The 27,753-nt window shown below is 53.0% G+C and overlaps 8 protein-coding genes across 8 annotated transcripts; 2 read left to right on the forward strand and 6 right to left on the reverse strand.

Annotated features, from left to right (window-relative positions):
- Positions 1 to 4,328: 4,328 nt before the first annotated feature.
- TRIVIDRAFT_22864 (uncharacterized protein) lies at positions 4,329 to 5,831 on the forward strand (the record flags this gene model as incomplete). The annotated part of the gene is made up of 3 exons (XM_014101341.1): positions 4,329 to 5,047; positions 5,112 to 5,208; positions 5,337 to 5,831. Coding segments are annotated over 3 exons (1,311 nt in total), but the record flags the coding sequence as incomplete, so codon positions are not given.
- Positions 5,832 to 7,878: 2,047 nt separating this feature from the next.
- TRIVIDRAFT_126216 (uncharacterized protein) lies at positions 7,879 to 9,306 on the reverse strand (the record flags this gene model as incomplete). Its single annotated transcript, XM_014101342.1, has 2 exons — positions 7,879 to 8,634; positions 8,698 to 9,306. Coding segments are annotated over 2 exons (1,365 nt in total), but the record flags the coding sequence as incomplete, so codon positions are not given.
- Positions 9,307 to 10,155: 849 nt separating this feature from the next.
- TRIVIDRAFT_170163 (uncharacterized protein) lies at positions 10,156 to 11,947 on the reverse strand (the record flags this gene model as incomplete). Its single annotated transcript, XM_014101343.1, has 3 exons — positions 10,156 to 10,905; positions 10,979 to 11,729; positions 11,817 to 11,947. The coding sequence occupies 3 exons, from the start codon at positions 11,918 to 11,920 to the stop codon at positions 10,693 to 10,695; spliced, it is 1,068 nt and encodes a 355-aa protein (XP_013956818.1).
- Positions 11,948 to 12,729: 782 nt separating this feature from the next.
- Positions 12,730 to 15,035, reverse strand: TRIVIDRAFT_71258 (uncharacterized protein; the record flags this gene model as incomplete). Its single annotated transcript, XM_014101344.1, has 4 exons — positions 12,730 to 13,681; positions 13,805 to 14,527; positions 14,587 to 14,703; positions 14,768 to 15,035. The coding sequence occupies 4 exons, from the start codon at positions 14,883 to 14,885 to the stop codon at positions 12,960 to 12,962; spliced, it is 1,680 nt and encodes a 559-aa protein (XP_013956819.1).
- A 3,719-nt stretch (positions 15,036 to 18,754) lies between these two features.
- TRIVIDRAFT_60545 (uncharacterized protein) lies at positions 18,755 to 19,573 on the reverse strand (the record flags this gene model as incomplete). The annotated part of the gene is made up of 3 exons (XM_014101345.1): positions 18,755 to 19,167; positions 19,300 to 19,355; positions 19,413 to 19,573. The coding sequence occupies 3 exons, from the start codon at positions 19,571 to 19,573 to the stop codon at positions 18,755 to 18,757; spliced, it is 630 nt and encodes a 209-aa protein (XP_013956820.1).
- A 1,962-nt stretch (positions 19,574 to 21,535) lies between these two features.
- On the forward strand, positions 21,536 to 22,153 carry TRIVIDRAFT_60544 (uncharacterized protein; the record flags this gene model as incomplete). The annotated part of the gene is made up of 3 exons (XM_014101346.1): positions 21,536 to 21,731; positions 21,806 to 21,877; positions 22,023 to 22,153. 3 exons carry the CDS (start codon positions 21,536 to 21,538, stop codon positions 22,151 to 22,153), a joined length of 399 nt encoding a protein of 132 aa, XP_013956821.1.
- A 606-nt stretch (positions 22,154 to 22,759) lies between these two features.
- TRIVIDRAFT_179930 (uncharacterized protein) lies at positions 22,760 to 25,292 on the reverse strand (the record flags this gene model as incomplete). Its single annotated transcript, XM_014101347.1, has 3 exons — positions 22,760 to 24,706; positions 24,968 to 25,065; positions 25,133 to 25,292. The coding sequence occupies 3 exons, from the start codon at positions 25,290 to 25,292 to the stop codon at positions 23,186 to 23,188; spliced, it is 1,779 nt and encodes a 592-aa protein (XP_013956822.1).
- A 1,150-nt stretch (positions 25,293 to 26,442) lies between these two features.
- On the reverse strand, positions 26,443 to 27,000 carry TRIVIDRAFT_191339 (uncharacterized protein; the record flags this gene model as incomplete). Its single annotated transcript, XM_014101348.1, has 1 exon — positions 26,443 to 27,000. The coding sequence occupies one exon, from the start codon at positions 26,998 to 27,000 to the stop codon at positions 26,443 to 26,445; it is 558 nt and encodes a 185-aa protein (XP_013956823.1).
- Positions 27,001 to 27,753: the final 753 nt, after the last annotated feature.

Here is a 27,753-nt window from a genome sequence, read left to right on the forward strand (position 1 = left end):
TTGGCTGGCCGTTGCTCCCCATAATCTGTAATCTTAGTGCTAACCAATGCGGCGTAGCTCAGCACGGAGTGGTACCTCTAGCACGACGTGCGCCTCCGAGACCAGGGACGTACTCCAAGGTCGATAGCGACTCCACTGCAGATAGCCCCACCAATGGGCAATTTGCACGTGCTTGTGTCTGAGCTAAAGATGGTCATGAGCCATTGCCGAATCTTGGGTGGGATGGGAACAAGACGAGATGCAATATGATGCATCAGTATTTTTTCGTGGCAATTTACGAGTCCCAGATTCTGCCCGTGTTTACCGTATTTTTGAGGGAGCCTTGGGTGGGATATTGGGCTAATCTGTTGAGCGCGCTCGCTCCAACTACCTACGTGCTGCACTTGTATCGCCGGTTTCCCCTCCTCGTCACTGTGTTTGCCTCATGCCTGAACTGGTACTGTACTTTGGCAGTCGAGATCGATGTCGCAAACCGGCCGTGGAAAAGCCCCTAGTGAGGCTCACTCAAGTATGGAGAGCGAATCGACGCGTGGTATAAGACTCAGCCCGGCTTGTAATACTGCCACCCGCGTGCATAGATGCGTTTCAATATTAGCTGTCAGGGTATCCAAGTACGGGCTGCTGCCAACTTCCCGTGGGTGTGTTGCAGTGCAGGCGCTGACAGGGGCAACGATACTACATCCCCCATGGTGGATAATGCAGGTCAAAAAAAGAAGAAAAAAAAGGAGAAAGAGAGAGAGAGAACCCCAGAATAGTTCTGGCTTTCGTTTCTTTGCCTTTTTTTTTCTGGGGAAAGCATACGTGTTCTTGTTTGAATGGCTACTTCAACATGGAGAGCGACAAGGAAGTATATACAGAGTGGTACATGCTCTATGCACGTACAGTAATGCTGCTTTCGTACTGCGAGTTGGCGACAGCAAAAGTAAAAAAAAAAAAACCGTCGCATCAGGGATCATGCCGGCGTTCTAGAAGTGCCAAGTGCGACAAAACAAGTGCAAAAGCGGCACGGGTTTTGTTCCAGATGATAGACATCGACAGCGGTTGATGCAACGCAGTACCTGGTAGTGCCGCAGCTCGCAGTGGTCGCCCGAGTACTCACCGGGTCTCTGCTGAGCCCCTGTCGACGAGCTGGAGGGGTAGCTGGCGGGTACAAGTGTGTACCAGTAATACTGCTTCCCTCAAGAGTCACCGCAACGCGACGGCCAAGTAGCTCAGTAGGGAGCAGCCAATCCTCGTATAAGAAGCACGAGGCGTCTGGTGCCTGATAAGCTGGGGGACAGTTATCTCGGTGTTCTGCCCGTGTGGATATTTAGCCAGGCAGGTTAGGTTAGGACTCTCGGAGCACTAAACTTGCAGCACGCAATGCTCCATGTCGACAAACAGGATGTAGGTACTCGTAAGAGCTCAACTGGAGGGATGCTGCCTGTTTCGGAATAGAAGTCAATGCTAGCAGCAGTAGCCGTTTTCCAATTTGTGGATCGATCAGAAACCCCACACACACTCTTTTATCTTTTGCGGGACTGCCAGCTTGGATTCTTGGGTTAGTACCTTGGGAGTACCGAGTGCTGGGCGTGTAGTTTTGGATGCCCACGCCTGGGCGGTTGAACGCGGACTCCCTGGAATTTCACAGTAATGCCGTATGAGTACGAGTACGGAGTACTGTACTGTAACATGCTGCACTCAAAACATACGGGGTCTGGTGCAAAAAGGACAGGCTGGCCAGGCCTCGTTGGTGTTGAGAACTGAGGCTTCTCGGCGTTGAATCGACCTGATTGCGGCGTTTGTCGCAGGTACCGGACACAGAGCACAGCACGCAAGCGGCGTAAAAGCGAGCGGTAGTGTACTGGAGATGTGACCTGTACCTTTCGCCAAGGCACCGATGAATCTGGCAGAGTGTAAAAGATGGAACTTGGGACCTAGTGCAGAGCAAGAAAAAAGTGTTGATTTGAGGCAGCGGTTTGAAAATGTTTGCCTTTCCCTGCAATCGGGAGGCTGTTGGCCACGGAGACGGAGCCGAGGCAGCTGATTCAGGGCGGAATGCATAGGCTGGCCGTCTAGGGAGAGTGGCGAGTTGACGTGACGTGGTTCCCTTGTTTACATGGATCTTGGACGTACATATCGTATCGTATCTGACGAATAAGGGAAGCAAAAGTGTCGCATGTTGGTATTCTTCACCGGGACGAAGCCTCCGTGGTTTGGTGAGATGGTGAGATGGTGAGAGAGAGAGAGGTAGGGAGTTTTGGTTTTGTTGATGTACCTATTTTTGCTCGTCTCCTTGTCCTTGTACATGTACTTGTTTGTATGCGTGCCCCTTACCCCCCACCATTTTCCATCTTTACAGTACCTACTGTAAGGCACAGTATGGCTCTCACACCCAAAATGAAAAGAGAAAAACTCAAATAAATCAAATATAAAAAAAACTTGTTGGCCCTTTGCTTCTTCTTCTTCATCTCGGAAAACTATTGTGCGCCCCCTTTCGGCGGCTTGATAACAACAAGGTTTCCCCATCGAAGCGTGATTGAGTACTTGCAGAGCTGGCGTCATTGCCAGAAACCAACAGAAAGGGAATTTGGCACTACCAGGGCAGGCTAGCCACAAGGTGGTGCCCAGAAGCTGGAACTACCTGCAAGGTACTGCTGCGACAAGCGTGCTGACGAAACACTGGCCGGTACTCGCAAGACCAAAGACCAAAGAGGCACATGTGCAGGTACCCCCCAAGCCTCCGGGAAATGCAGCACCGCTCCCCCGATTGGTCTGATGCAAGCAGCCAGTGACATTGAAAGCCGCACCGCAAATCAAATGAAATCAAATCAAGTCCAACTTTTTGGCCCCCTCTGCCCTCTGGCCTCTTGCCCCCCTCTCTTGTCTTCACTCAATAAGACTTCCAGGTTTCTTCCAGGTCCCCTTTCTAGGGCACTCAGTCGCTGTCTGAGCCCGCCAACAAGCCCGCCGAACCCTCCACCTCTCCTCTCCTCTGCTCTCCTCCCTTTGGCCCTCGATGGTACTCGTACAAATACTTGGATGTGTCGACATTCGCTAATCCACTAAAAATCTGGCCCTCCAACCCTCCAAAACGATCCGTCACTCCCAATTTGATCCAATGCAAACTAGCGCACAAGCCCCAGCGCCAATGAAAAAAAGCCTCCCTGGAAGCAGGTCCGAAAAGCGCCCCCATTTTACTCAACCTCTTTTTTCTCCTCCTCCCAGCAAAGTTCCAGTTGAGTTGTATTATCTTCTAAAAAAACCCTTTTTCCCTTGAAGACGCCTCTCTCCCCACCTTTTCCCGGCTGCAACTGCGGCTTCCCCCCCAAAAGAGGCCCCGAAAAGGCCCCAAAGGCCAAGCCCCCGGACAGAGGAGAAATATGCGAACTGCACCTGCGTCCGTGCCGCTGCCTCACTAAACCCATCCAAACCGCCAAAGTTTGGGCCAACTTGGACGCATCATCAACCTCAACCTCAACCTCAACCTCATCCGCATCCACCTCCTCGTCCTCAACCTTGCCCGCCGCCGCGTCCCCCGTTCGTCAAATTTTTCTCGAGGCTTTTCTTCGCATCGTGTGCAGCGCCACTTTCTTATCTGCTGCCATCTGCAGTTTCTCGGGCGCATCGCATTTAAGGCGCAATCGAATCGCCCCAAACTATAACCTCGAATCGAACTTTCTGCGCGCCCCCGCAACCTTTTGGATCGTGGAGCGCATCATCCACCCGATACTATAAAACCCCCCCTTCGGCCGTCGAACTCAGCGTCTCTTGAACTTCATCTCATTCTTCTTCTCGTTCTCGCCCTCGCCCGATCCGGCACTATTGCATCGATATTATTCATCCATAACCACCACCACCACTACTACTACTACTACGTTGGCAGACAGCCTGTCTTTCGTTGGCTCTCTCTCTCTCTTGGCCTCGACTCGCCGTCCTATTCACGTTGACAACCCGCTTTTCGCTGTCACCTCTTGATCGTCGTCATCTACTTTGTGTCATCATCGCGCTGTGTGGCTATGAACGGCGACCGGAGCAGGAAACACACCTCGCCGCCAATGACAATACTACCTCCCTCGTCCACCTGGGCGCCTCCCCGTTCCCTCTGGGGTATATCACCTCTGAGCGAAATGCCCGACCTTGGCGATCGAGGCGCCGACATGAATTTTGCTATTTCTATTCCCACGCATCCTGGGCCGTCGTCTCGCAGCGCATCCTTCGCGACTCAGATGTCGCCATCGCAGAGGCTCCCTTTCCATCTTCCCCAGGGTCCTCTTCACCCGAATGACGCGGGCGCGTCCATGTTCGATTTTGAGCCGCATGCTCCCCCGGCGCCGGTGCGCGTGCTGATCCGACGCCTGCCGGCCACAACCTCAGAAGCCGACGTGCGCCTCATGCTCGTCTTCTCTCAGGAGCTGGTCAACATCGAGCTTATGGGCCCTGACAACCTTGATGGCGGATACTACCGCTCTGCTCTGCTACTCTTCCGAAGCATGAATGGCGCAACTGAGGCCCGAAACATGCTCGACGGCCGCGCCAACATGGACGGTCGCGCCAAGATGATTGTTGGCATCATAGCCTCGCCCGAGTATGGGTCGCCAGTCAGTGCGCCATTCGCCATGCCAAACGGCGCGCCCAATGCCAACTCGGACCTCTTTACGGCGCCAGTCTATCGTCCACAGCAGGCTCCTCTCGGTAACGGCTTTTCGCCCCGTGACGCAATGTCGCCAACATCGAAAGGCGGCCGCTTCTTCCCCGCTGTTCCTCCTCATCAGGACCTTGCTGCTCCGGATACAAAGGCTGGCAGCCACTACAAGAGTCTCTTTAACCCCCACTCGCCTATTGGCAACCATCTCGCAAACGAGGTGCCTGGGCGACTGGGAAAGCACCTCATCAACGATGAGCTCGGCGACGACGACGGAGAGCTCCTGAGAGACTCCTTTGCCTATGCAGGTAAGGCCACCCCGGCCCAGCGGAGAGGTACTACTCCCCAAGACCCCCTCAACCAGGCAATGGCAAACATGGCTCTCGGCTCGGGTGCCTCTTCAAACTCCTCGCCGATGCCCTCGTCGTATCTTGCAGGTCTACCTCCCATCAACGGCAACGCCAACTATATGAGTCTTGGACAGCAGTTGCAGCAGCAATCACAGCAACAGCAGCAACAGCAGCAACAGCAGCAACAGCAGCAACAGCAGCAACAGCAACAGCAGCAGCAGCAGCAGCAGCAACGTCATCAGCTCTCTCAGCTGCCGCAGCAAAACCCACAACAGCAGTCGGTGCCGCAGCACAACAACAATAACAACAACAACAACAACAACAATAAGCAGCAGCGAGCGCAATCTCAGCAAGACAAGCAGGAGAAACAGCAGCCGCCATACGGAAAGTCCAATTTCCCTCCCGTCAACCCTGCAGATCAAAATCCGCCTTGTAACACTCTGTACGTTGGCAACCTGCCTATTGATACATCTGAGGAGGAGCTCAAGGCTTTGTTCTCCCCTGTTCGGGGTTACAAGAGGCTGTGCTTCAGAACCAAGCAGAACGGACCCATGTGCTTTGTTGAGTTTGAAGACATTGGTCATGCCACCAAGGCGCTTAGCCAGCTGTATGGATGGTGTTTGCACAACAGTGTCAAAGGCGGCATCCGCCTGAGCTTCTCCAAGAACCCTCTTGGTGTTCGCTCCCCGCCCTCGCAGCCTCCTCATGGAAACATGCCTCCTGCCAGCGGAATGCCCCCATCCACGGCCAACGGCTTCACGGCGGCTAGTGGCCCTCCCCCTGGCCTGCCCAAGCCGCCCAACTTTGGCTCTCGGGGCTATAGCTCCTTTACCCCCAACAACCGAGGCAACGGCAACATGGGGACTCCTATCAATGGCAATGGTGCTGGCTCCAACTTTCAACGAACACCATTTTATAAGAACGGCATCAACATGCCGAAGCCTCATACTCCCTTTGCTTAATGCTGGGATATCGGCACTAAACACCAGCTTCCCCCCCCTTTTTTTTCTTATTAATTTTTACTCTCTATTGTTTTTCTTCTTCTTTGTTTCTTCTTCGCCTTCTTCTTCGCAATCGTCTAGTTCTTGTTTCTCGCTTTCATTTTCGGGTTCCTCCAAGGCACAGGGGCATCTTTCGGATACAACGATAAAGTTCAACTAGCATCAGGGTTTACGGACAGAGAGGGGCGCAACAAGATGTTTTTTTTTTCTGGGTTTCATTTTTTACCATATACCATCTGGGCTCTTTTGGTCGCATCGCGTCCCCTATCAACTACGGCTTTTTTCTCATCTTCAGATAGAGAGATGGGACAAGAGAAGGAGCGGACAACGGCGTTGGCTTCATTTGGGATTGATACCTTTTGACTTTTCTTGCCCCTTTTCTGATTGATTCCCCCTTTTTTCTTTTTCTTCTTCTTCTTCTTTTTAATATGCTTTTGGATGCAGACGAGATATCCTCTCGATTTGCGTGTTCTCTCCCCTTTTCCTCTGATTTCGCTTCGCTTTGGGAAAATGGACTACAAAAAAAAATATGACCTTTTGCTACTCTTGTTTTGATTCCCCTCTTCTTTGGTCAAAGAAAAAAAAATTGGAGAGAAAAACAGGTCCCCAAAAAAAAGCATGACTGTTATTTTTAATTTCTTTTCTTTTTCTTCCTTCATCAGCGCTGTGTATTTGGATTGGATATCTGGGAAAACATTTACTGAGATGGCTTCAAGTTTGAGATTATCATGTCCCCTTTGTTGATATTACCCCCGTCTGTTCTTTTCTTTTCTTTTCTATTTGTTCCCTTCTCTTCTTGGGTACCCAATCCCGTTGATGGCCTGCTGCTTTATTGCGGCCATTTTCAACTTCCCCCAGCGTCTTCATAGAAGCGTCCACAGCATGCAAATGCTACATACCAACTTTATTTTTACCTTTTAACCGGTCAGTCAGACGGAGTTGTTAACCTACGCTCTTGTGGTGGTTTTTGGCTTCAGCTACTTTGCCCCGGGACAGATGGACAGATGGACAAATGGACAATGGACAATGGACAATGGATACCAATCAGTTGCATGGTCATTAAGGGATTTTGCTTTTTTTTTGCTTTTTTTGGTGGGTGTTTTGTGTGGTTTTCTCTGCCTAATGTTTGCATGAATGGGATGGCTGCTGAATCTTGATTGGCATGGACAACGGAGTATCAAAGTTGGAGAAATTAGGAGCAAACCTTTCTTTACTTTTTCCTTTTCTATAGGGGAATTCCTCATCTTTTTTTTTTTTTTTGTTCATCTATTCCCTCGTCTTTCTTTTTTCTTACGAGAGAAGGACGAGAGAGATTTGAGTCTCAAAAAGACAAAGAGGAGAGGATTTGGCGATGAGGGGGGTTTTTTGTTGGACTTTTGAAAACATGTATGCTCATTGGATGTGGGAAAAACAAAAACATTTTCAACGGCGCGATACGACAAACGTGGCTATCATGGGAAATTACTTTGTGGTCGGGGCTGTTCAGCAGATTGCTTTTTTTCTGGGTATTATTCGTTTCTGTCGTTTCTACCATTATTATATAGTTTTTTTTTTTTTTTTTTCGAATGTCAATGGAGTGTCAAGCGTCTTAGCTTTGGGCAGCCGTCTCCACGTGTGATTCAGTAGTCGTGACACTGAGAAATGAAGCCTCTGCCGTAAACCAGAACTTTGCGTATCCCGCCATTGGGTGGCACCTCCATTCGTTGTCGACGGACCATCCGTCATCGCCGCCGGGGTCCTCGTGTTTGTCTTCGTGCTCGTCGTGATTGTGCTCGTGCCGCGGACCATCCTGGAACGCCACCCGTGTTCTGTAGAGTAAAAGGTTTCGGTTCCAATTCGTGGGACGAGACTCTGTCTGGACACACAGCGAACTCGGCCCAGCCACTCTCTGTGCCAGGTCTACATGAAGCCGGCATTCGCCAATGGCCCGGGATCCTCCATTCAGATAGTGGAACAGGATGCCTTTGCAGCATCCCGTGGCCTGGTCGCGGAAGACCAGAACAGACGCAACGCCGTCCAGCGGCGCCCAAGAAAAGTATTCCGCCTGCAAGAAAGCACCCTCGGTGATGGGGCTGGGCTCGTATTTGTCCAGAGGGAAGTCATCCGGCAAACACAAATCTTTAGAGGACCTTGATTCCGCGCCGCAGTATGCGCCAAAGAGCTCGACTCGCGGCACCAGGTCCGCACGGTTCGGCTCGCCGTATATAATGGTGAGGGGAGCGTCTCTGCCCAGACAATCGTCCCTGAAGGAAGAGCCGTGAGTCCCTATGATGACGTCGCCGGACTTTTCGAATCGAAACAGGTGGCACGGGGGCAAGTCATGCTGTTGGCGCACGCCTACAACGGTCAACCGGTCGCCTTGCGGGATAGGCAGGTAGAGCCATATAACATTGCGCTGGACGGTGCGTTTCATTTGGTCATATGTCGACCGAGCAGACGGTCCCTCCGGATAATGGATATGGATGTCACAGAGGCGTCCTTGGTTGCAGAAGAAGGTTATGCCTCTGATGCTATCCGATTCGACAGCAAACAGGCGCGACCAGGTAGAGGAGGGCTCATAGGGGGAGGTGTTACATGACGACAAGAGAGGCGGATTAGGGGTATTCCATATATGGGGGATCCGCCCTGTAGGAGGGAGTTTAAGACGTAAATGATTGTCCTAGGAGAAGAAAAAGATGAGATGGCCTGGGTGGGAAATGGTGGATGAAAGAATTGTACTCACCACGAGCTCTACTTCCACCTCATCAGAGAGCTCCTCGCAATTGTCAGGTCCAACAATGTACGCGGTATGCGTATAGTTTCCTCGCGAGTATCGTGGATGGCTGGGCAGGCGCTCGACCCTGCTGATGCCGTCGGAATCCATCGTCAGCCTCAGTATAGGAGGCAGCGTCTGAGACTCGCTCTTGTCAAGCCTCCCGCCTCGCTCCCAGGAAACGACATGCCGCAACGCCACGACCTGCGTCTGCGACAGCCCGTCTCTCGTGTCGGAGACATACGCCGCCATCCGCAGCGCCGAGATGCTCCTCCAGAACAGAGAGTGCGCCGAGAAGCCGCGGATCATCTCGAGCAGCTCAACCGGCAGCCCGCACAGCTGCGGCAGCCCAAACAGCCCGGCCACGGCGTCGAGCGTGTGCTTGTCGACTCTGCTGGGCAGAAACAGCGGCTGCGCCTCTCTCCAGGGCCTCCTCCACAAGGCCAGGACCAGGAGCCGCCGGAGCAGGACCTGCCTGTCGCGGACAAGACACTTGTGGGCAAAGACTTCATAGCAGCCGTGGTGCACTGCGGCGGCTTCCGGCGAGACAGCGCACGCCTCGCAGTCGTCGTAGTCGCAGAAGGTAATCTCAATAGCGTTGTGAGTGACGACAAAGGTGGCCAGCATGTCCCGGCTTGGGAAGCCAAAGGGAGGCGAGCAGCGATATGAAGCGGGATTGCTGCCACTGTGATAGACTAGAGAAGAAGAAAGAAAGGACGTTTGGTTACGCTGAGTCATCTTGAAAGAGGAGAGAAGAGAAGAGCAAAGACGTACGAGCCACGGCCGTCTCATCCGTCTGGATGCTGTCCGCGCAGATGCCGCACTGGGGCGTGAGCCTGAGGTGCTCCAGACCATCCATGGCTGATTCCTTGAATATCCTAGGCGTTGTCAATACGAGGCGATATCACGTTGCACCAGTTGCCTGTAAATGAAGCAAAAGATGCCATGAGTTGTGCGGTATGACAGCATCGCCAACTGGCTGAGGTGTTGTTTTGTCAATTATTATCAGCAGTCGATGCAAGGGAGCCGTTCGAGCGGATTATATAAGCACCGGTCTGGCTGCACTCGAAGTTCCTTTTTACCACAGCCGTGTGGCTGGGCATGCAGGAACCTCGCCGCCGCCTCCAGACGCAGTCGTAACAGCTGGGGTTACACTCAATCTCGAGCATCACAGCAAGTAGACGGCATACTCGTTCATAAACGATGGCTCCGTCTTGTTTAGGCCTGGTGGGTACTCTGAAGGAGCCGGTGGTTTGGCATAGGGGATGACTAAGCGCTGGACATACATATTAGGCGCTGTACTCTGTAGATAGGTATGCAGTGCTACATGTGGGTGGACAAATGCGGCCTCAAACTCGGACTCGAGCACTGCAGCATTGAGGATTCCGAATACGACGCACTGCAGGTGAGTACAGATGCGGGTTGGTTCGAGAAAGACTAAATGATGTTGTGATATGTAACCTCAATTGGCGATCTCAACCACCTATAGAGACCTATAGGGCATAGCATCAAATGCCATCGCCATAGCAAAGGTATAGCATAGAGTAGAGTCCATCCCTTGAATCCCTCTTCCCAATTTCCTAGCAAAGTTCCCTTTCCTCTCTGCTTTTTTTTTTGTTCTTTTCCTTTTTTTCTTTTTCCCTTTTGTCTGTTCCTTGACGTTCATTTCGTGCCTGGGTCATAGTAAAATGGAAAACCACCCCCCCTTAAACGCCGTGAAGTTTGTCCTGATCCCCGTCTTTACCACCTCTATCGTCTCTTTGGTCCCGTTCGAAGTAGGCATAATGTACAGTATAGGTGTAAATGACAAGTTTCTGCCCGCTTTTGCATCGTATGTGTGTGGTGTGTGTGTTTGTGTGTGTCCCTTTTCGGTGTCCCGTTTCGACCTTTTTTGGTTGTTGGTATCGTACATTCCCTGCCGTCCTCGCAATCTTTCATAAAGCCAGCCCATAAAGCCAGCCCACCTTAGGCTGGCGTGTGGAAGAAGCGCAAGATGACCTCATACATGGCAAACATCATTGCCGCGCTGGGAACCGTGCGCATAAGGTGAGGTGTCAGGCCGCCGTAGAGGCCCATGAGACCCTCCTCCTTCCAGACAAGCTTGAAGCACTGTATCAGGCCCGTGTATTTGAGCTTGCCATCTCCCATGGGAGCCTGTCGCAGACGGGTTCGCGCAACCTTGACAGAAGCGGGTTAGTGATTCATTCGTCTCCTTCTCCTCAAGAACTATTGTCAACGACAAAAAACTTACCTCGTGGGGATAGGCAATGACGGCAGCGACCAGCTTTGCACCTCCAGCAGCTCCGCCGTTGCCCAAGACGTCGACGACCTTGTCCCACCAGTTCTTTTCTCTGCCGCTGGCCTGGATCGCAAACTCCCTCCGCGCGAGATAGGCCTTGAGCTGCTCGTACAGCATCCACTGCATCGTCGACTCGACCACGCCCAGGTAGCTCGCGCTCATGCCCTTGTACAGTCCTCGGACGCCCTCGTCGCGCACAACCTGCTTGACGCAGTCCCAGCTGTTGCGGTACAGCCTCTGCGTCGCTCCGCCAGTGCGCTCAGAGACGTTCTTGTCCAGCTGCAGCCTCGTCTTGACCATCCAGATCGGGTTCGTCGCAGTGCTCGTTGCCACGCCTGCCGTGACGCCCGCCATGAGGTGCACCCACGGCGCCTCCTCGCCCCTGTTCCAGTACTCGGCCATGAGCCTCTTGCCGTTGCCGTAGACGTAAAAGTTGATGCTCCTGGCGGGAATGACGCCCACTAGATTCGGCCCCAGGCCCTTGAACAATGCGCGCGGTCCCTCGGTCCTGTACACCGAGCCTAGGATCTGCAGCGTCTCGGACAGGTGGTGCATTGCGCTGCGCACCGGATTCAACCGCTGCAGAGCTTGCGCCTGCGCCTCTCGGGATGCGCGAATCTGTGCCTGGTAAAAGTCGGATTGTAGCCTCGTCTTGAGGACATCGAGCGGTGCCGTAACTGCTGCAGCCGTCATGCCACCAACTCTAAAGCCCAGTTGTCAGTATATGCATGTTTCCCTCTAACTCTGTTTTCCCCCACAGGTCCAAAGCAACAGGGAGAAGCAAACATACCCTCCAGCCATAAAGTGCACCCACGACTTTGCAAACGGCAAAGCCTTGACCTGCCCCCTCGGGCTATCATCCGGCAGCACGTCGCCCGTCTCCCTCGACTGCATCAGCGCCGCATGCTCAGCCGAAGCATGCGAGTGCTGGAATGGTCGCCCATCGTCTCGCCCTGGCAGGTACGGAACAGCCGCAGGCCCCTGCTGCGCCATGGCCAGAAATTTGGTATCGCTTGTGTCTAAGGGCAGGTTCTTGTTCTTGATTCGTTCCGTCACGTTCCTTGTCGTTTTCCTTTCTGGTCGCAGCTTCGGTTAGGCAAGTTTTGTCGTCAAAAACCGCCGATGCGCAAAAATGAGTCGGTGCAACTCTCGATATGCCGCGGTGGGGTTGATTAAAGATGCGGCAGGAGATTCAGGCAACGAAACGGTAGAGAAGGTGATTCGCCTAGAGCTTATTGAAGAGGAAGAGAAAGAAAAAGTAAAACGAGGCTTAACGGCGATTGTGTGCAAAAGCCCGTTAACGAGAGGGGGAGAGGGAGAGAGAATGGGAAAACCAGTGAATCTAAACCGAAGTATGATGCGTTTATTGCCTCTTGATTTTTTTGGCGGCTCGGCTTTTTTTTTTTTTTTAACCTTCTTATCCTGTCATGTTTTTTTGTTTTGGTTTTAGCTCAGCAACGAGCCGAAGTGGCGCTCTGCAGCTAAAGCGGCTTCCGAAGTTACCCCAAGGGGCCAGCCCAATCGGTACGTACCGCGACCCCCTTACTCCAAGTCCGTATTACCAGATCAGGTACCTTAGTAGGCAGGTACCTTTAGTACCTGTAGTGGTGTAGTGGTACGGAGTACGGTATCGCTGTAATACAAACAGTCTCTTTAGAGATCTCACTCGCGGCCGTTTTTAGACAGAGGGAGATTAATAAGATATGCAAAGATAAAAGATCATATTCTCATTAGCCTACCAAGGTTATCAATCTGCCTAGTCCTGTTCATAATCCCAGCATATGCGCATCCAGACAAGCATCCCAATCCACAATCCGTCAAACGTGGCAAACTTTTTTCCAATCATATCCCATAAAAATCCAACCTAGTATTACCTATATTCGTATACGAGTATGCTATCAAGCGGGGTCCCCCCAATTCTTCCCTGCCGTCTTCACCTTGGGGCCAGAGGTGGCAGCGTTCCAAACGGCCGAGGCTCATAGTCGGGCGGTGATAGGATGGCAGCCAGATGCCCCGTCCGTGGAGGGTTCCTCGGCACAGTAGGGGCTGGCTCGATCCTGGTGAGCCGAGTGGTAGGGAGCAGCCTCCGCGGTGGCTCGGCAGCAGGGGCCGGTGCCAGAGCCGGTGCCAGAGCCGGTGGCATCATCGGTGGCATCACCGGCGCCGGTCCGGCCGCTGGACTCAATACGGGCCTGTACTCGTAGTCCATGTTCATGTTGCCTTGGCTTGCCGCGGTACTGGGGCCTGCGCTAGAGCCGCTGGCTGGCGGCGGCGGCGGCGGTGCTGATGCTGGCGCTTTTCCAGCTGCCTTTGCTGACCTGGATGCTTTTGCAGCAGCTGCTGCGTTCTTTGCTTCCTTATAGATGACTGCCAGCTCCTCCCGTACGTCGGCGGCTTCTTCGTCAGTAACGTTCCTCCAGTTGCATCTCGCGTGTTTCTTGGTGCAACCCCGACAGGCCGTTAGGTGCTTGACACACTGCAGGCGGAGGCGCCGGCACCGGTCGCAGGGAGGGAAGATGATCTCTCCTTTGTTGAGGGTGTCTGTCTTTTGCAGCACAAGGGGCCGGTGTACCTCGTTGGCGGGGTCGCCAGGGAGCGCCACTTGACTGAGTGCCATGGTGGCAATCGACTTGGAGTTGGAGGCCGCAGTCAAGGCTGGCGCCGCGACGGGGGCCGGGACTGGTGCCGGAGCGGGGGCTGCCGTCTCGACCGCCGGATAGGCAGCGGCCGGGGGTGGGTGATACGGCGGTGCTTCCAAGGTAGGCGGGGCCAGCGGACTTTGACCGGCAGCAGGCCCGGCATTGGGCGAGGCGGGCTGCGCATGGTAGCCCGGAGGCGGGCCCTGAGGTGGGCCGTTTTGCATCGCGGCCACGGAAAATTGGTGGAGAAGGTCCGTATGGATATTGGGCGGCGCGCTGCCGGGGTTCGCAATGACGGGGCGCTGTGGTTGGTTGATAGCCTGGAAGCTGGAGCTGGAGCTGGAGCTGCCGGAGCTGGATGGTGCGCTGCAGCTGGTGCCGGCATCGAGGAGCTGCTGTCGTCGGGCGACATCACGAATGCGGATCTCAAGCCTTTGGTGGAGAAGGTGAGCTCTGCCCGCAAGCTCGTCGGCCTTTCTGTGCAGATATGAGGCTCTTTGCTCGAGGATTTCAAGCGTCGCCAGCTCGGCCGCCTCGTCCTCTTCAAAGGTGTATTCCAACGGGAATCTGTCCAGCGCCCCAGAGGATATCAGGCGCCAATCATCTTCTATAATCTCGGCCTGCACCCCGTTGTACACGAAGCGACAACATCGTGAACCACTGGGCAGTGGCATGACCGTGAAGGCTTCTGGATTCGTCTTGGCATATGTGACAATCTCCAGCCAGGTGATTTGGTGATAGATGTTCGCCGAGAGGATCTTGATTGGGCCTTCAAAAAACCTTTCGAGCCCACGGAGGAACCGGGGACCTGTCAGTTTGGCCCCGAGATTGGCTGCCATGCTTTCCTTCCGATCCAAGACGGCTACATTAGGTCAGTATTACGCCCTCCTCATGCCGTGTAGTGGCGTAGGAGCAACATACCGTCATATTCATTAACGAGGTAGATGAGATCGTTAAAGGTTTCGACATCGCCCGGCAGGAAAGACAAGAGCGGGGCGTTGGGCCTGGTCACAAAGTTGACAACGGACTCTGGGGCCACTAGGTTGTATTAGCATTCAATGATTCTCAGCCTGTAGCGGCAATGAAGAATAAAACAACATACTTAAAGCAAGAGAAGACGATGACTGCATGCTTGGGTGGCGATGGTGAGCAGGATGGCTGCCGTCGTCCTCGAGGTCTCGCTTCCGCTTGTGGGGTTCATGTTCCGGAACCTGTGCCATGGCGGTTATCGCTGCCTCGGAGCTTGGCAGAAGGACGGCTGTGGAGTGGCGGAGAGAGCGGAGATCTGGAGAAGAAAAAGGTCGACAGGCAGGGAGAGAATCAACGTGCGATTCAATGACTTTCTGTCCCGGTTCAGGACAGATGTCGGAGGCCACGGAGGACTTCAAGGACTCAAAGTCTCCAAAAAGAAGAGAGATCAAATAAAGATCCGATAGACAACAGCGTGATTGCCGTGTATCCACGTAACAGGGGGATGGGTAAAGAAACCCAAGAGGCAGCGAGAAGGGCCCTCTAATAGAACGCCGTGTGCGCCTTGATGCGGTCAATGAAATCAAACGAGAGGGTGATGAGAAATCCGAAATGGAATGGGCGGGCGGAATTGTCTGGGTTATTGTAGGAAAGGAAAAGGGAATAAATGCTGGACCAGGTAAAAGACCATCCTATGCGGCGTGGCAGCAGCTTGTCGGATGGGATTGCCCGCTCACCCAGATGACTGTGGGTCTATCGACGGGCGGCAGCTGGGGGAGGGGGGGTCTGTTCAAGAGAAGAAAAGAAGGAAAAAATAGGACGGGCTGCTTTTGGTGCTCCTTCGTATCATGGATAATGGCCAGAGGTAGCGGTCGCAGTAGTGTGTGCCAGCCAGGAATAGCTTCAATGAGAAGGATTACATTCCCGGTGTGTAGACCGCGCCGTACTGCACAGGTACACCTTACATGCAGGAATATACCGGTATGTGTGCGTGCAAGAATTCCATGTGAAGCACCAGGCGTGGCCACTGTAGGTGTGCATATCTACAGACCGGTCGGTAGACTTGTATGGAGTACAAGTGTGATACCATGCTAGCCGGTGTCTTGGGCAGGATGTGTACAAGTGTGAAGCACGCGGTTCAGCATGTACGAGCATGTACATGTATGTTTCGACAAAAGGGTCCAAGTACATGCAGGCGGCGGCAAGGGGGGTGGAATTAACCACAAAGAGGAGACCATCACGAACAAGGGGGGACATGGGAAAGTGGCTTGCATGTTGGCCCAGAGAAGAAGACGAGAGGTAAGAGATGGCACAGCGCATTGCATTGACATTGATGCGGAATCAGAACGGAGCAGGAGAAGGGAGGCGGGGAAGGAAACGATCCGGAAGCCCACCCTTGGATGATGTTTGATCAACTCATGGTGGTGTTGTTGATGCCATCGTTGAACCGGCAGCAACGTCCTACGAGCACTCTTAGGAGGTTAGAAGTACTCATACAGTAGTACTGTGCGGTAACAGCTAGAGACGATGCTCCGTAATCAGCAGCGGAGAGGCGGGAAGGCAATGAAGAAGAAGGGAAAGAAGAAAAAACTTCCCGGGCGGAAGAAGAGGAGAAGGGACGGGGGTGAAAGGGGGGGACAGTGAATAGTGAATAGTGAATAGTGACCTGTCTCATGGCAATGGCCAGAGCATGGCGAAAAGGCAAGACATGGCACAATGTAGGGCGTGGCAGGGCAGCAGCGGCGTGGGCCAGTGCGTGGTGTAGCAGCGCGATTGACAGGGTCTGGCAGGGCATGGCAGGGGTGTGGCCGTCGATTGGAGAGGTGAGAGGGGAGGGGGAGAGGAAGAGCAGCGGCTCGGACGAAAGATGGGACATGAGCGTGTATAGCAGTAGTGGTATTAGTAGTAGTTAGTGTACTAGTATTGTATTGCATCCAGCATGGGATGGGGTCAAACGGCAACAGACGGGGAAGAGAGAGAGAGAGAGAAGCGACCGATTGTTGAGGGCGAGCAGCAAGCGACCTGACTTGACCTGACTTGACCTGGCCTGGCCTGGTCTGGCCTGACGCTGGTTGATTGGCGGCGTTGCGTGCAGACAAGAGTCAAGCCATCGGTCGCGGACTGGGTTCAACGGTGCTTTGGGCGCGGCAGGGGATTGAAGCCGTGCTGCCATGAACAATGCCTGCAACTGCACTGCACTGTACTGTACTGTGCGGTATTGTCAAGGTAGTGGCAGTACATACAGAAGAGAGACACAACCTGACATGGGTATTACCTTGGTACATAGTTCCATGGAAGTCCCCAAATCACAGACGCCCAAACAAAGATCGAACTCGCTCTGCCGCCGGACAGCCCCGGTTCCGAGCCCAAGACAAGCGAGTTGGCGTTTTGCCGTGCCCGCATCAGCCAGGGCTGGCATTTGATCCCTACTCGAGTCGAGTCGAGCTGTGCTGTGCTGTAATAGTAGAGCGCGTCCGTATTACTCGCTTGCTGTGTGATCGCTTTGCCTCCCTGTATATGCCTGGGCGGGTTCTGTTTGTTTGTTTGTTTTTTTTTTTTCTTCTTTTTTTCAATCCATTGTTATTATGGGATTATTATTTTCTTGGTCCCCCCCTCTGCTGGTGGTGTGTCTGTCTGCCTGTATGTCTGGTCCCCTGCGAGAATCATGTGTAAGAAACAGAAACCAAGACGCAAACAGCCATGGACCGCCGGCCGAGCCTCTCACCCTCTGCCGCATGCGCCAAGGCATAATAATAGGGGGTGCATTGCGCCCAACTCGTCACATCTGCTCTTCCCTTGTAGAAACCCGGTAGCAGCTCCGTAGGCGGCGTTGGACCATTGCAACGCCAAACGCCACCAACCAACGGCCGCCTTCGTTTTGTTTTGCAGCATGTGTCTGTGCCCAAGGAACAAGGAACAGAGCAATTCCTGCTCCGCTATCGAGTTGAGGCTTCGGACGGCCATGACGGCCATGACAGCCCAAGCCTTAACGTTACTCGTAACTGCCGGCTAGAGCATGGCAAGAAATGATCGTCAAGCGGACCGGGCGGCCCTGCTATGCCCCCAGAGTTCCAGTAGATTCCCGCGAAGTGGGCGCGTTGCGGCAATCCATCCTGTCCTGTCCTGTTCCTTGCCTGCAAGTCAGCCAGGCCATCAAGCTAAGGCAACAGCAGAGATTGAAACCAAATACCCAAGCACCGAGACATCCCGGTGTGCTAGTCGTGAGACTAGCTAGTAGCTCAGGTTCAGGTCGGACCAGGTCAAGCCGGCAGGGCCATGCCAGGCCAGGCCCGCAGTTGACGACGGCAATGCTAATGTACGAGTACGAGTGTTCCATTCGGTACAAGTACCAAATAGTGAGTCCAAGGTGTTGCGACTCAAGCCCAAGGTGTGTGTGTGTGAGTGTGTGAGTGAGAAACAAGCTTGTGTGTGTGTGTGTGTGATTTCTCTCGTTGGCATCGCCTAATACCGCATGCAAATGCAATGGCAAGGAGGCGAGGCCGTGTGGCAGCAGCGGGCAGCTTCGCCTAGGCAGCTATAGGACCTAATTCGTCCTTCGTGTAACATCTTGAGAGCCGAGACGGAGACCGACAATTGGCAAGCAGCCCGAAAACACCATGCGTGAATGCAAATGCAAATGCAAATGCACGCTCCATACGAACAACAGCTGGCTGGCTGGTTGGCATGCGTATGTATACCTACCGTACTGTAAGCATGCCCACATATATACATATACATATATCCATAAACCTACCAGTCTCTTGCAGCTCGTCCTGCGGGAGAACTCGTAATGACTGACTGACTGACTGGCAATGCAATGCGCCGTGGTGGTGTATGCATATCTGCCCACCGGTGCACTCGCCATGCATCATCACAAGCAAGCAAAACGCGTGTCAAGTCGAATGTGTGAGCAGACAGGGAGCCCAAGTCAAGAGCCCAACCCGGACAGAGGTCGATTGGCCACTGCACTGCCGATAGCCAGCGAACCGGCTGCATGTCGACTCCATCCCGGTCTCAGCATCGAACCCGGCCCCAAGCTGCTATCTGCCGCTTTTTTTCATTCGGAGCGTCTCCAAGGCTTGCCTCCCGGGCTCACGACTGCGTATTCGTACCCCCCTCCCTACCTCCCTCCCTCCCTCTTCATCTTCTTCTTGTGTACTCCGTAGTTGCTGTTCTTCTCCTCTCCTCGCCGTGAAACGCCCTCGCACACGCCCTCTCCATCATGCTCGGATGCCAGCCGTATCGCCGGATTTCTCGTCGCCCAATCTGGCCCGCCAACCGTACTCCGCAGATCGTTGGGTTCCACACCGCTGCAGCAGAGGAGATTCCGAAGGCTCGCTTCAGGGTATCGAGAGGAGACCGGAATCCATGGACCGACTGATGGTGAGCTGCTGCTTCTTTGTTGCCGCGGAGGGGCTTCTTTGTAGTCGCAGAGGATTGGAGAGAGTAGATGCAGGCGAGGAACGACGGCGGGCAAATGGCAGACATTTGATTTGCCGGCTGCTTTCGACAGCGGCACGACTACGGTGGTGACTGATGCAGGTTCAGTTCGGGTCGGGTCAGTTCAGTTCCGCGTCCTCAGGCCTCGACACATTTTGCCATTGATCCAGCTCTTTGTTGCCTACGAGTACAGTATAGGTACTCGTAACCTACCTACCTACCTACCTTGTCTTGTCTTGCCCTTGCCCTTGCCCTGCCTTGGCTCGCCTCGCTCGCCTCGCCTGTGTAGTTACTAAGGCAGTACCTACCTACCTACTGTAGCTTCTCAGACTACCTACATACCTAGTAGGCCGGGATCCGACTCTGACAGAGAAGGAAGGTTGTGCGGCCGCGTTTCCTGCAGCTTGTCAACCGACATCTGGCGTAAGCTCAGGTCGAGCAAGGAGTGGGAAAGTGCGGAAGCAAAGGGCCCCTTTTGCGTTCTTTCATTCCGCCCCATGGCGGTTTCTTTTTACTAGCAAGGTAAGAAGTACTAACGTGCATCGTGTATCAGCAGCGGTACAAGGCTGTGTGAAGTAACCTGTCGCCAGATATAGGTAGATACTACAGCATTACCACATCTCTAGCTCGCTCAGTCATCTGTGGCTTTACAAGGATCTATTCGTGGTTTACTTGCTCAACCTGCTTTGTCACTTCATGCTAGCAGGTAATTTCACCCAACTGCTCGTGCTACTACTGCACGGCACACTCAGATGCCGTTGACGGCCAGCGGTGCTGCCACCCGTCTCAGCAAAATCCGGATCGCCTACCTAGTAGCTGCAGAAGCTCGACTCTGAATCACACCACAGCGCCATGAGGTGGTCATGGCAAGTCTCCCTCATCCGCCATCGAGTGCGAATGTACGAGCACCGCTAAGACTCGCACAGGTTACGGATCAAGTCGCAATGCAACAGTGCAAACCACCACATCTACCATACGTTTACAATACTACTGTATTTACTCCGGCCTCCGTTTGGGCACACGCATACATACGCACACACACCACCACTTCCGCCTTGAGTAGGTGCCAGACCGAAGCACCCTTGTACCAGAGGTGCAGTACGAGTACTTGTACAGTAGACCAAGCAACCATGATAGCATGCACAGACGGCATGGAACTAACTGGGACGGAATAGATGCTGGTCCTCCGGAAGCTTGCCTGCAACAACTTTATCGGAAGATAACGGCCCTAATGCGACAGCCCATGGTTTACCGACAAGAGGGATGCCGCATCAACCATTGGCTACCGCTCCTTGTCAAGTATCAAGCAACCCGGCTCTATGGAGTACGAGCACACACGGAGGTGCTTGCCGCCCGATTCCATGTCAGTCGAGGTACACCGGCTAGCTGGCGGGCACCTACTTTCAATGCAGAATTAATTGGCCAACTTCCTATTGCCGCTGCTTGCATTGTTCACGCTTCAACTACTGTAGGTGGGTTCTAATAATACCTAGCCGATGCTACGTGTTTCAACCGGCTTACACTCGACTCTCAGACCGGCTGCACCTCAGAAGCACTGAGAAACAAAAAGGGAACGAGACCGAGCCAGAGCAAAGTGGATCAGCTGGTCCGGTCATGCAGTACGAGTACAGTACATGCTACGAGGCGAGACCACCAGGTAATGAGCAAGTTGAGTGGCACCCAGGATGATACTAGGTAGTATATCCTTGACGTGAGCTGCTTCATGTCTCTGCATTGCTGATAGTAATCGGACAAGTACATGCCTACCTACGTATTACTAGGTACGAGTAGGTCTCAGATCAGCTTCCACTGCCGAGAGAAAGAGCAAGGAGACAAGGGGAACATGCCCCTTGGTGAGTTGGGACAGGTCCACATCATCACAGACGCATCATGCTCGCTGTCGCTGCACTGCACAGAACAGGCATGTGCAGGTAACTGGTACTATTACACCATGCACACAACTGAAGAGCCATTAGTATTATACGTCTAACTGCTCCGTACTAGTAATACACTGCCTGAGTAGTACTAGTAGATTGATGAACCTATTCCTTGAAGAGGCTGTAATATTGTAATATTGTAATATGCTGCAATCCCACCAGAAACTACTAGAGTCATCTTAGTGTTGACAGGCACGAGTACCTTACTCGTAACACAGCTAATACAGCTAATACAGCCTTCACAGCCTTCGAAAAAACAGCTTCAGTTGGAAAATGCTAGTGGCCAACACCCGCCTAGTCCTGATCGGGAACAGCCCCTCCTCCACAGGGCCTTTCCCCCCCACCTCTCTGCCTCTGTCTCTGCCAAAAATCCCAGCCATCATGTAGCATCACGCACGCAAGCTTCATAGCAAAGCTCTCACCCAAGCTCGACCAATCCTTTCCCCTGTTGCCCCGGGAAACAACGCACACGAGCAGCAAGCCAATGCGCAGCAGCAGCAGCAGCGGCAGCAGTAGCAACCATCATGTCCGATAGACCTTCGCACAGAGGCGGCCGCGGCGGTGACCGAGGTGGCTATCGAGGTCGTGGAGGTGCCGCCGGAGGTGGCCGTGGAGGCTCTTCAGCGGCTCAGGGCGAGAGGCCCAAGAAGGAGAACATCCTGGACCTGGCCAAGTACATGGACAAGGAGATTACCGTCAAGTTCAATGGCGGCCGCGAAGGTAACCAACCATGGCCGTGTCAAACAAGACAGAAGACAGAAGACAGAGCTGACATGGGGGAACAACAACAACAGTCCGCGGCACTCTCAAAGGCTACGACGCCCTCATGAACCTCGTCCTTGACGAAGTGCAGGAAACCCTCCGAGGTCAGTTTCCCGTCCTCTCTCTTTTCTTCTTCTCTTCTTCTCTTACAACAGCTGTTTACTTACCCTGGAGCCATCACCATCATTTGTTGCCCTCTCTTCCATGCTGCTGCTGCTGCAAACTAACTAACACACACACTCCCAACAGACGAAGAAGGCAACGAGTCATCCCGTCCCCTTGGCCTCGTCGTCGTCCGCGGAACACTCCTCGTCCTCATCAGCCCCGCCGACGGCAGCGAAGAAATCGCCAACCCATTTGCTCAGCCCGAGGAGGACTAAGAAATAAAATAAATGGAATAGCCCCCATGACATAATGGGGCCACAAGACGAATGAAGAATAAAGGCAATGAAATGGGAAAAAGAAACGACACAAAGGAAGTTGGAGGGGGGAGAAGAATCAAGCCACAAATAGCAAAAAGGGTCGGCCTTTATGAGACACCACCCCTCCTCCGCGGGAAAGATGGAAGCATAAGCATGAAACTTGGAGTCGCATCGCTATGGCGTATACGGCGGGGGGGGACTGGTTGATAGATTCGGAATAATGGGCAAAGACTCCTCCCCATCTCCAGACGAGAGGGAAAAGGGAAACGTGGGGAGGGGAAGATGTATACATCAAATCTGACCATGGGGCGCCGAGATGGCAATAACCTCAGGCTCGAAGGGCTGCCTTTCGAGGCTCGAAGAAAATATAGCAAAAGGAAAAAACAACCTGCCACGTTGGACCCGTCTTGCTACGACTATGAGAGGAGTGGCATCTGAGCGACTCTTCACATGTACGATTCGATTGATTCTCCTAGGATAGCAGCGCCGCACAAACAAACAGACGGCTGCCAAATACTTCAGCCCTTGAGAGCTTCAAAGCCTACGCGAGATGATGTGAAATATGTTGTGAATAGTAATGTAAATTGATTGGCAGTAAGTTAGTATATAGCTATTTTTTTGGGCGTTATGTATCTGCGGACATGCCTCCCCCAAATATCTCCCCTTGTCCCATCCATCTTCCATCTTGCACTCTTGTATTCTTCTTCTATTCCCCCACGCTTCCCACACATAATCCAGAAAAAACATAACATTTCAAAATCGTTCAGTGTCAGCAAAGGCCGCTCGCCACATTGTTGTAATCCATTTCGTATTCTGTCGCAAACTCTCATCGACTCATTTACCCATGGTCTCTCGCAGAGCCGCTGCCTCTTTTATCTTGTCTCTGGTTCAGCTCGTCGTGGCAAGGCTTGCCGGACACCGTCAATGGTTTGCTTGCGTCGTATCCCCCATCTGTCTCTTCTCTTATATGCTGCGACCGGGCTCTTTCTTTTAAAAGTTTCTGCCTGGCTTGGCCGTCTTTATCAATTCGTTAAATGCATTTGCCAGTTGTTTCTTCAGCTCCTTGTAGCTGACAACAAAGCTGGTCTGTTCATCTCTGCTTGTCAAGCAGATTCTCTCATCAACGCCGGCATCGAGTTTGTTAAGGCAGCGTATCATGTGTCCAATGTCCATGACGGGATTTCCGTTGCTGTCCACCTGGTGGAAGACGTAGTCTCTAAAGAGCTTCAACATGTATCGCTCTCCGTTTTCCGACCACGCTCTATCGCCTTCGAATTCTTGCCGCTCATTGATGGTACCGAGCTTCATCATGAGTCTGGCAATCCTTCCATTTTCCAGCTCGCGGAACAGCTCAGAGTTGAGAGCATCTGCCCTATGCTGGCTCTGGTCAAAGGCCGACACAATGTGGGTCGCTATGCCTTGAATGAACTCGTCAATCGACTTATGTGCCGGCGCTGGCGTCGGCGTCAGTAGCCATGTAATAGTATCCCTCATTTCCGTAGAATAGGTCCTGCTCATTTGCTCCATGGCCGCATTTAGGTTGGTGAGTTGCAAGGGAAGGGTGCCGGTGGCAAGGCAGAGCAAGGTACGGCCGAAATGCAGCAAGTCTTCTTGCTGCAGTTCCTGGATCGGTCGTCTGACATCAAAGTGAACCACATCCAGTACGGAGCACGCGTTGAGGCGAATCCGGTTCTTGTCCGTCAGGATAATTTTGCTGACGTCCACACAGCGCGCTGCTAGGTTGTTGTCGTGTATCGACTTGAGGGCTGTGGCAATCTGGGAAATGTATCCCCAGAGAACCTGTTCGGTAACTGGCGGCTTGGGTTGAAATCGGCCGCCTGCTGCCACAGTTGGCGTGAGGTGTGCCTCGGCCAGCGTCTTGGACAGCGGGTGGTAGTCCTGCACAAAGATGAGGGAGCTGTCTCCAAAGGCTCTTGTGGTGAAGGCATCGTGGATGCTGACAACGTTGGCATTGTCAACCCGCTTCCACTCCTTGACAGATCGAATGGCATGCTCATTCGTCAGTCTAAAGCCTTCCAATCTCCTCAAGCAGTAGAGGTTTCCGTTTTTGGACGACGTGGCCTTGTACACCCAGCTGGGGTATCCAAATATGTTTGCATTTTTGCGATGCGTCGTATCCAAGGCAACTAGGGAGTGGTAGCTGTCCAACTGTGGCAATTGGGAATTAGGCATTACTTGCAGCGCCGCTTCTGACTTCTTCTGCATTTCCTCCCTCAGCTTCTCCGGTAGGAAGAATTCGTGGCTAAGGCGATGGTATGGCATCAAATCCTCTCGGTATGGCCCTATCGGGGCGTAGAGATGATGCTGCAATGGTTGTAATGGGGCCGCAAAGGCGTTTTGGGGTTGAAAATATGTAGACTGGGCACCAGCCATGGTATTATGCTCTTCAGCATAGGGGTTGAATGGCGTCGTGGCCATGTTTTGGTTTGGTAACCCAAATGGATCGTACGTGACGGTTCCATCTTGAGAGGTCCCATTTGTTGATACAGCCTTTTCCGTCGTTAGTGGAACCGGAAACTGACAAGGTCCTATGGGGACGAGGGGGCCGACGGGGACGAAGGCCCAGAGGTGGGTGAGGGGGACGAGGCACTCGAGGGGGACGAGGCATTCCAGGGGGACAAATGAGGTGATGGGAGGTGTGAGAGGAGGTGTGAGAGGAGGTGTGAGAGGAGGTGTGAGAGGAGGTGTGAGAGGAGGAGTAAGAGGAGGTGTGAGAGGAGGAGTAAGAGGAGGAGTAAGAGGAAGCCATACGGAGGAGGAGCTGAGATCGAAACCGGGCGTAAATTCCCGTATAGAAGCAGGGTTAAACATGGGCGCCTCGGTATCTGGTAAAGTAGATGGTGTAGCGGCTGTAAATCATGGGAAATCAGTACCGAAGCAAGTCGAATATCAGGATTAACGAGGCTTCCGACTTACCTCCTAGGCCGCGCGGAGTGAAAGACGGGGCAGTCACAGCTTGTGAGGAAAAAGTAGGCTTCTTGTTGACAGGTTGTAGAAGTGAGGGCGTAAAAGATGGCGACTCAACATTCAGCGCCTTTTTTGAGCTATGACGAGTACCAAGATCAGCCACAACCATAGAAGATGATCCAGGAACCAAGAGAGCATGTGCATGTGTATATAACTTCGACCTCGTTGGTCTCCCATCTAGCATATGATGGGGAGATCAACACCTACTTGTCTTGCTGGGGCGGATTCCCCTTGGTTTGGTCGTGAGAAAAGGAACACCCTTGGTCCTCATAGCGACAATGGCCATAGATGAGAACGTTTCTGCAGAGAGTCTCCTTGTTTTCTGTTTTCACGGTCAGCCAGGTCCGGTCTGGCAATCGGTTCATGATATGATATGCTAAAACCCACCTCGTGTCTTGGGCCTCGGGGACCCAACCTGGCGCCGAATGTCGGCAGTTTGATATCGCGACGTCGCCATGGTGGTCAATTGTATGTCCCGAAAAGAGTGCCGTCCCCTGGGCCGGATCTACGACTTCTGGAGGCGGGATTAGCTTGCGGGTTGAGCGTCGGAAAGAGCGTGGCAGCGATGAGCGCAAGTCGGCGACGGGTTCAAGAGTGTTTGAGTGTTTGGTTCAGTTGCAAGAGAGAAGCAGCGAGAGTAGAGCCGGGGCGATGGTGGAAGAAGAAGCAAGGAGGAGGAGGACAGAGGACGGGGAAGAAGGAGTATTTAAGGTGGCTTGATTTGTTTGTTTACCGACATACTGGATGGCAACAATCGTCTCCCATGGCTCAATTGATCGGGGCGGCGTCGCGCCCATGGACGAAGAGGAAAATAGGCTCGAGCCCCCAAAGGCAAAAAAGTGTAGGCACGAGAGTTGGTGATGAGCCGCGCCTCGTCGCCGCTGATCGGGTTGGTGTCTTTGGACGAGTGGGGAGACGCTGCCATCTCGGAACTATGGTGGAAGCCAGATGTGGGTGCTAGCCGGGGTTGAGCCGAGATGGGAGCCCAAGGCGGTACGGGTTTACTGCTGTAGGCAGTAGGTACTTACCATTGATGATGATGATGATGATTATATTTACCGTCCGTAGTGGGGATAGGCCCCGGCCTGGGTAGGCATTAGACGTGCTAGGCTAGCTACTCTCTATCTAGCAATTCATATTTGCTAGATAGAGAGTAGCTAGGTAGGTACTTACCATTACTCGGTATACTACCTAGGTACCTAGAACTACCTAGTAGGTATCAAATAGGAGGCAGATGGGTAATAAAGCGTCCATAACATTTATTGGACATTCAGTTCTACCTTCGACAACGACTTTACAAAGTACAGAGTGCCGTTCAACGGACTCGAATTATACGGCTCTGCTTCTGCAAATCCTTCAGACTTGTACAGGCTTATCGCGGCAGTCATCTTTGACAGCGTATCCAGCAGCATCTCGTCGTAGCCCGCAGCCTGCGCACATCTCACGGCCTCTACCAGCAAAGTCCTAGCTACCTGTCTCCCACGAGCTTCTGGGTATACAAATAGTCGTTTGAGTTCGCAGTGGCGTATCCCGGCAGGCCGTGAGTCAGAATACACTCCCTCAAGGCTTATAGGTCGCACAGCAACGCAGCCAAGGACGGCGTCAGTTGTTGCATCTACGGCGAGGAGAAGGGCCCCAGTGGGCGCTGCGTATTTTCCCGGTAGCCCGTTTAACTCGGCAGTGTAATTCTGGTGGGTCAAATCTTCGTCAAGCCAGGCAGTATACTCTTTGAAGCATTCAACTACTGCTGCGAGATCTGATGGGGACGTGGCTTGGCGAACAAGAACGGACGAGGTAGCAGTTGGCAGCGTTGCCATTGTATCGTACTGCTTAGCTACAGGGTAACCTGCGTATTGGAGAAGAATACTGGACTCAACACCACTATCAATGGAAAAAGAAGACATGAGATAGAAAGGGGAGAGTAAATCTAGTTATCAAAGCAGAAAGATTTCCCTGTAGACTTTAAGCTGCAAAGCTCAACTGACACACATCATACTTTTGCCGGTACCGGAGCCCCGAAGGATTCTCCAACAGCGCCGGCGCAATGCCTGATACACTACGTACCTGGTATTATTTCTGTGGCGGTTGATTCTCCCATGACAACCAAGCAATTTCTCCAGGTTGCCGCAAAGTGTGTTGCTTAGGTACTACTATAGGTACCTTGCTAAGATTTCAAAATCTGGCCTCTCTGCGGACTAATACAAAACTTAATTAGCCATTGGGGAATTACAAAATCCATCTGTCCTTGCAAGCCTCTTCCACACGAGCATTTACATCAATATTTGTGGATTAACTGGAGGCTCCGGCGAGCTTAGGCGGTTGGGCTCCGCTACAGCGATGAGGTAATGCAGCCCGGCACTGCATCTGCACCTTGATAAGCCGGCTGGAGCCCGCTATTATGACACTGAGACAGCTCCAAGATTCCTTATCGAACGTCAAGCTCCAGCGCAACACAATCACCAAACATCCGTGGCCAAACGTTCAGGAGGAAGAACGCCGTCACATGGAAAACACAAAAGCATCTTGATCCTATTCCCCATCCCTCCGGTTCCTGTCGTTTTCCTGGTTCC

The sequence above is a fragment of the Trichoderma virens genome, assembly GCF_000170995.1.
Source record: "Trichoderma virens Gv29-8 chromosome Unknown TRIVIscaffold_6, whole genome shotgun sequence".
In the NCBI taxonomy this organism is placed as follows: domain Eukaryota; kingdom Fungi; phylum Ascomycota; class Sordariomycetes; order Hypocreales; family Hypocreaceae; genus Trichoderma; species Trichoderma virens.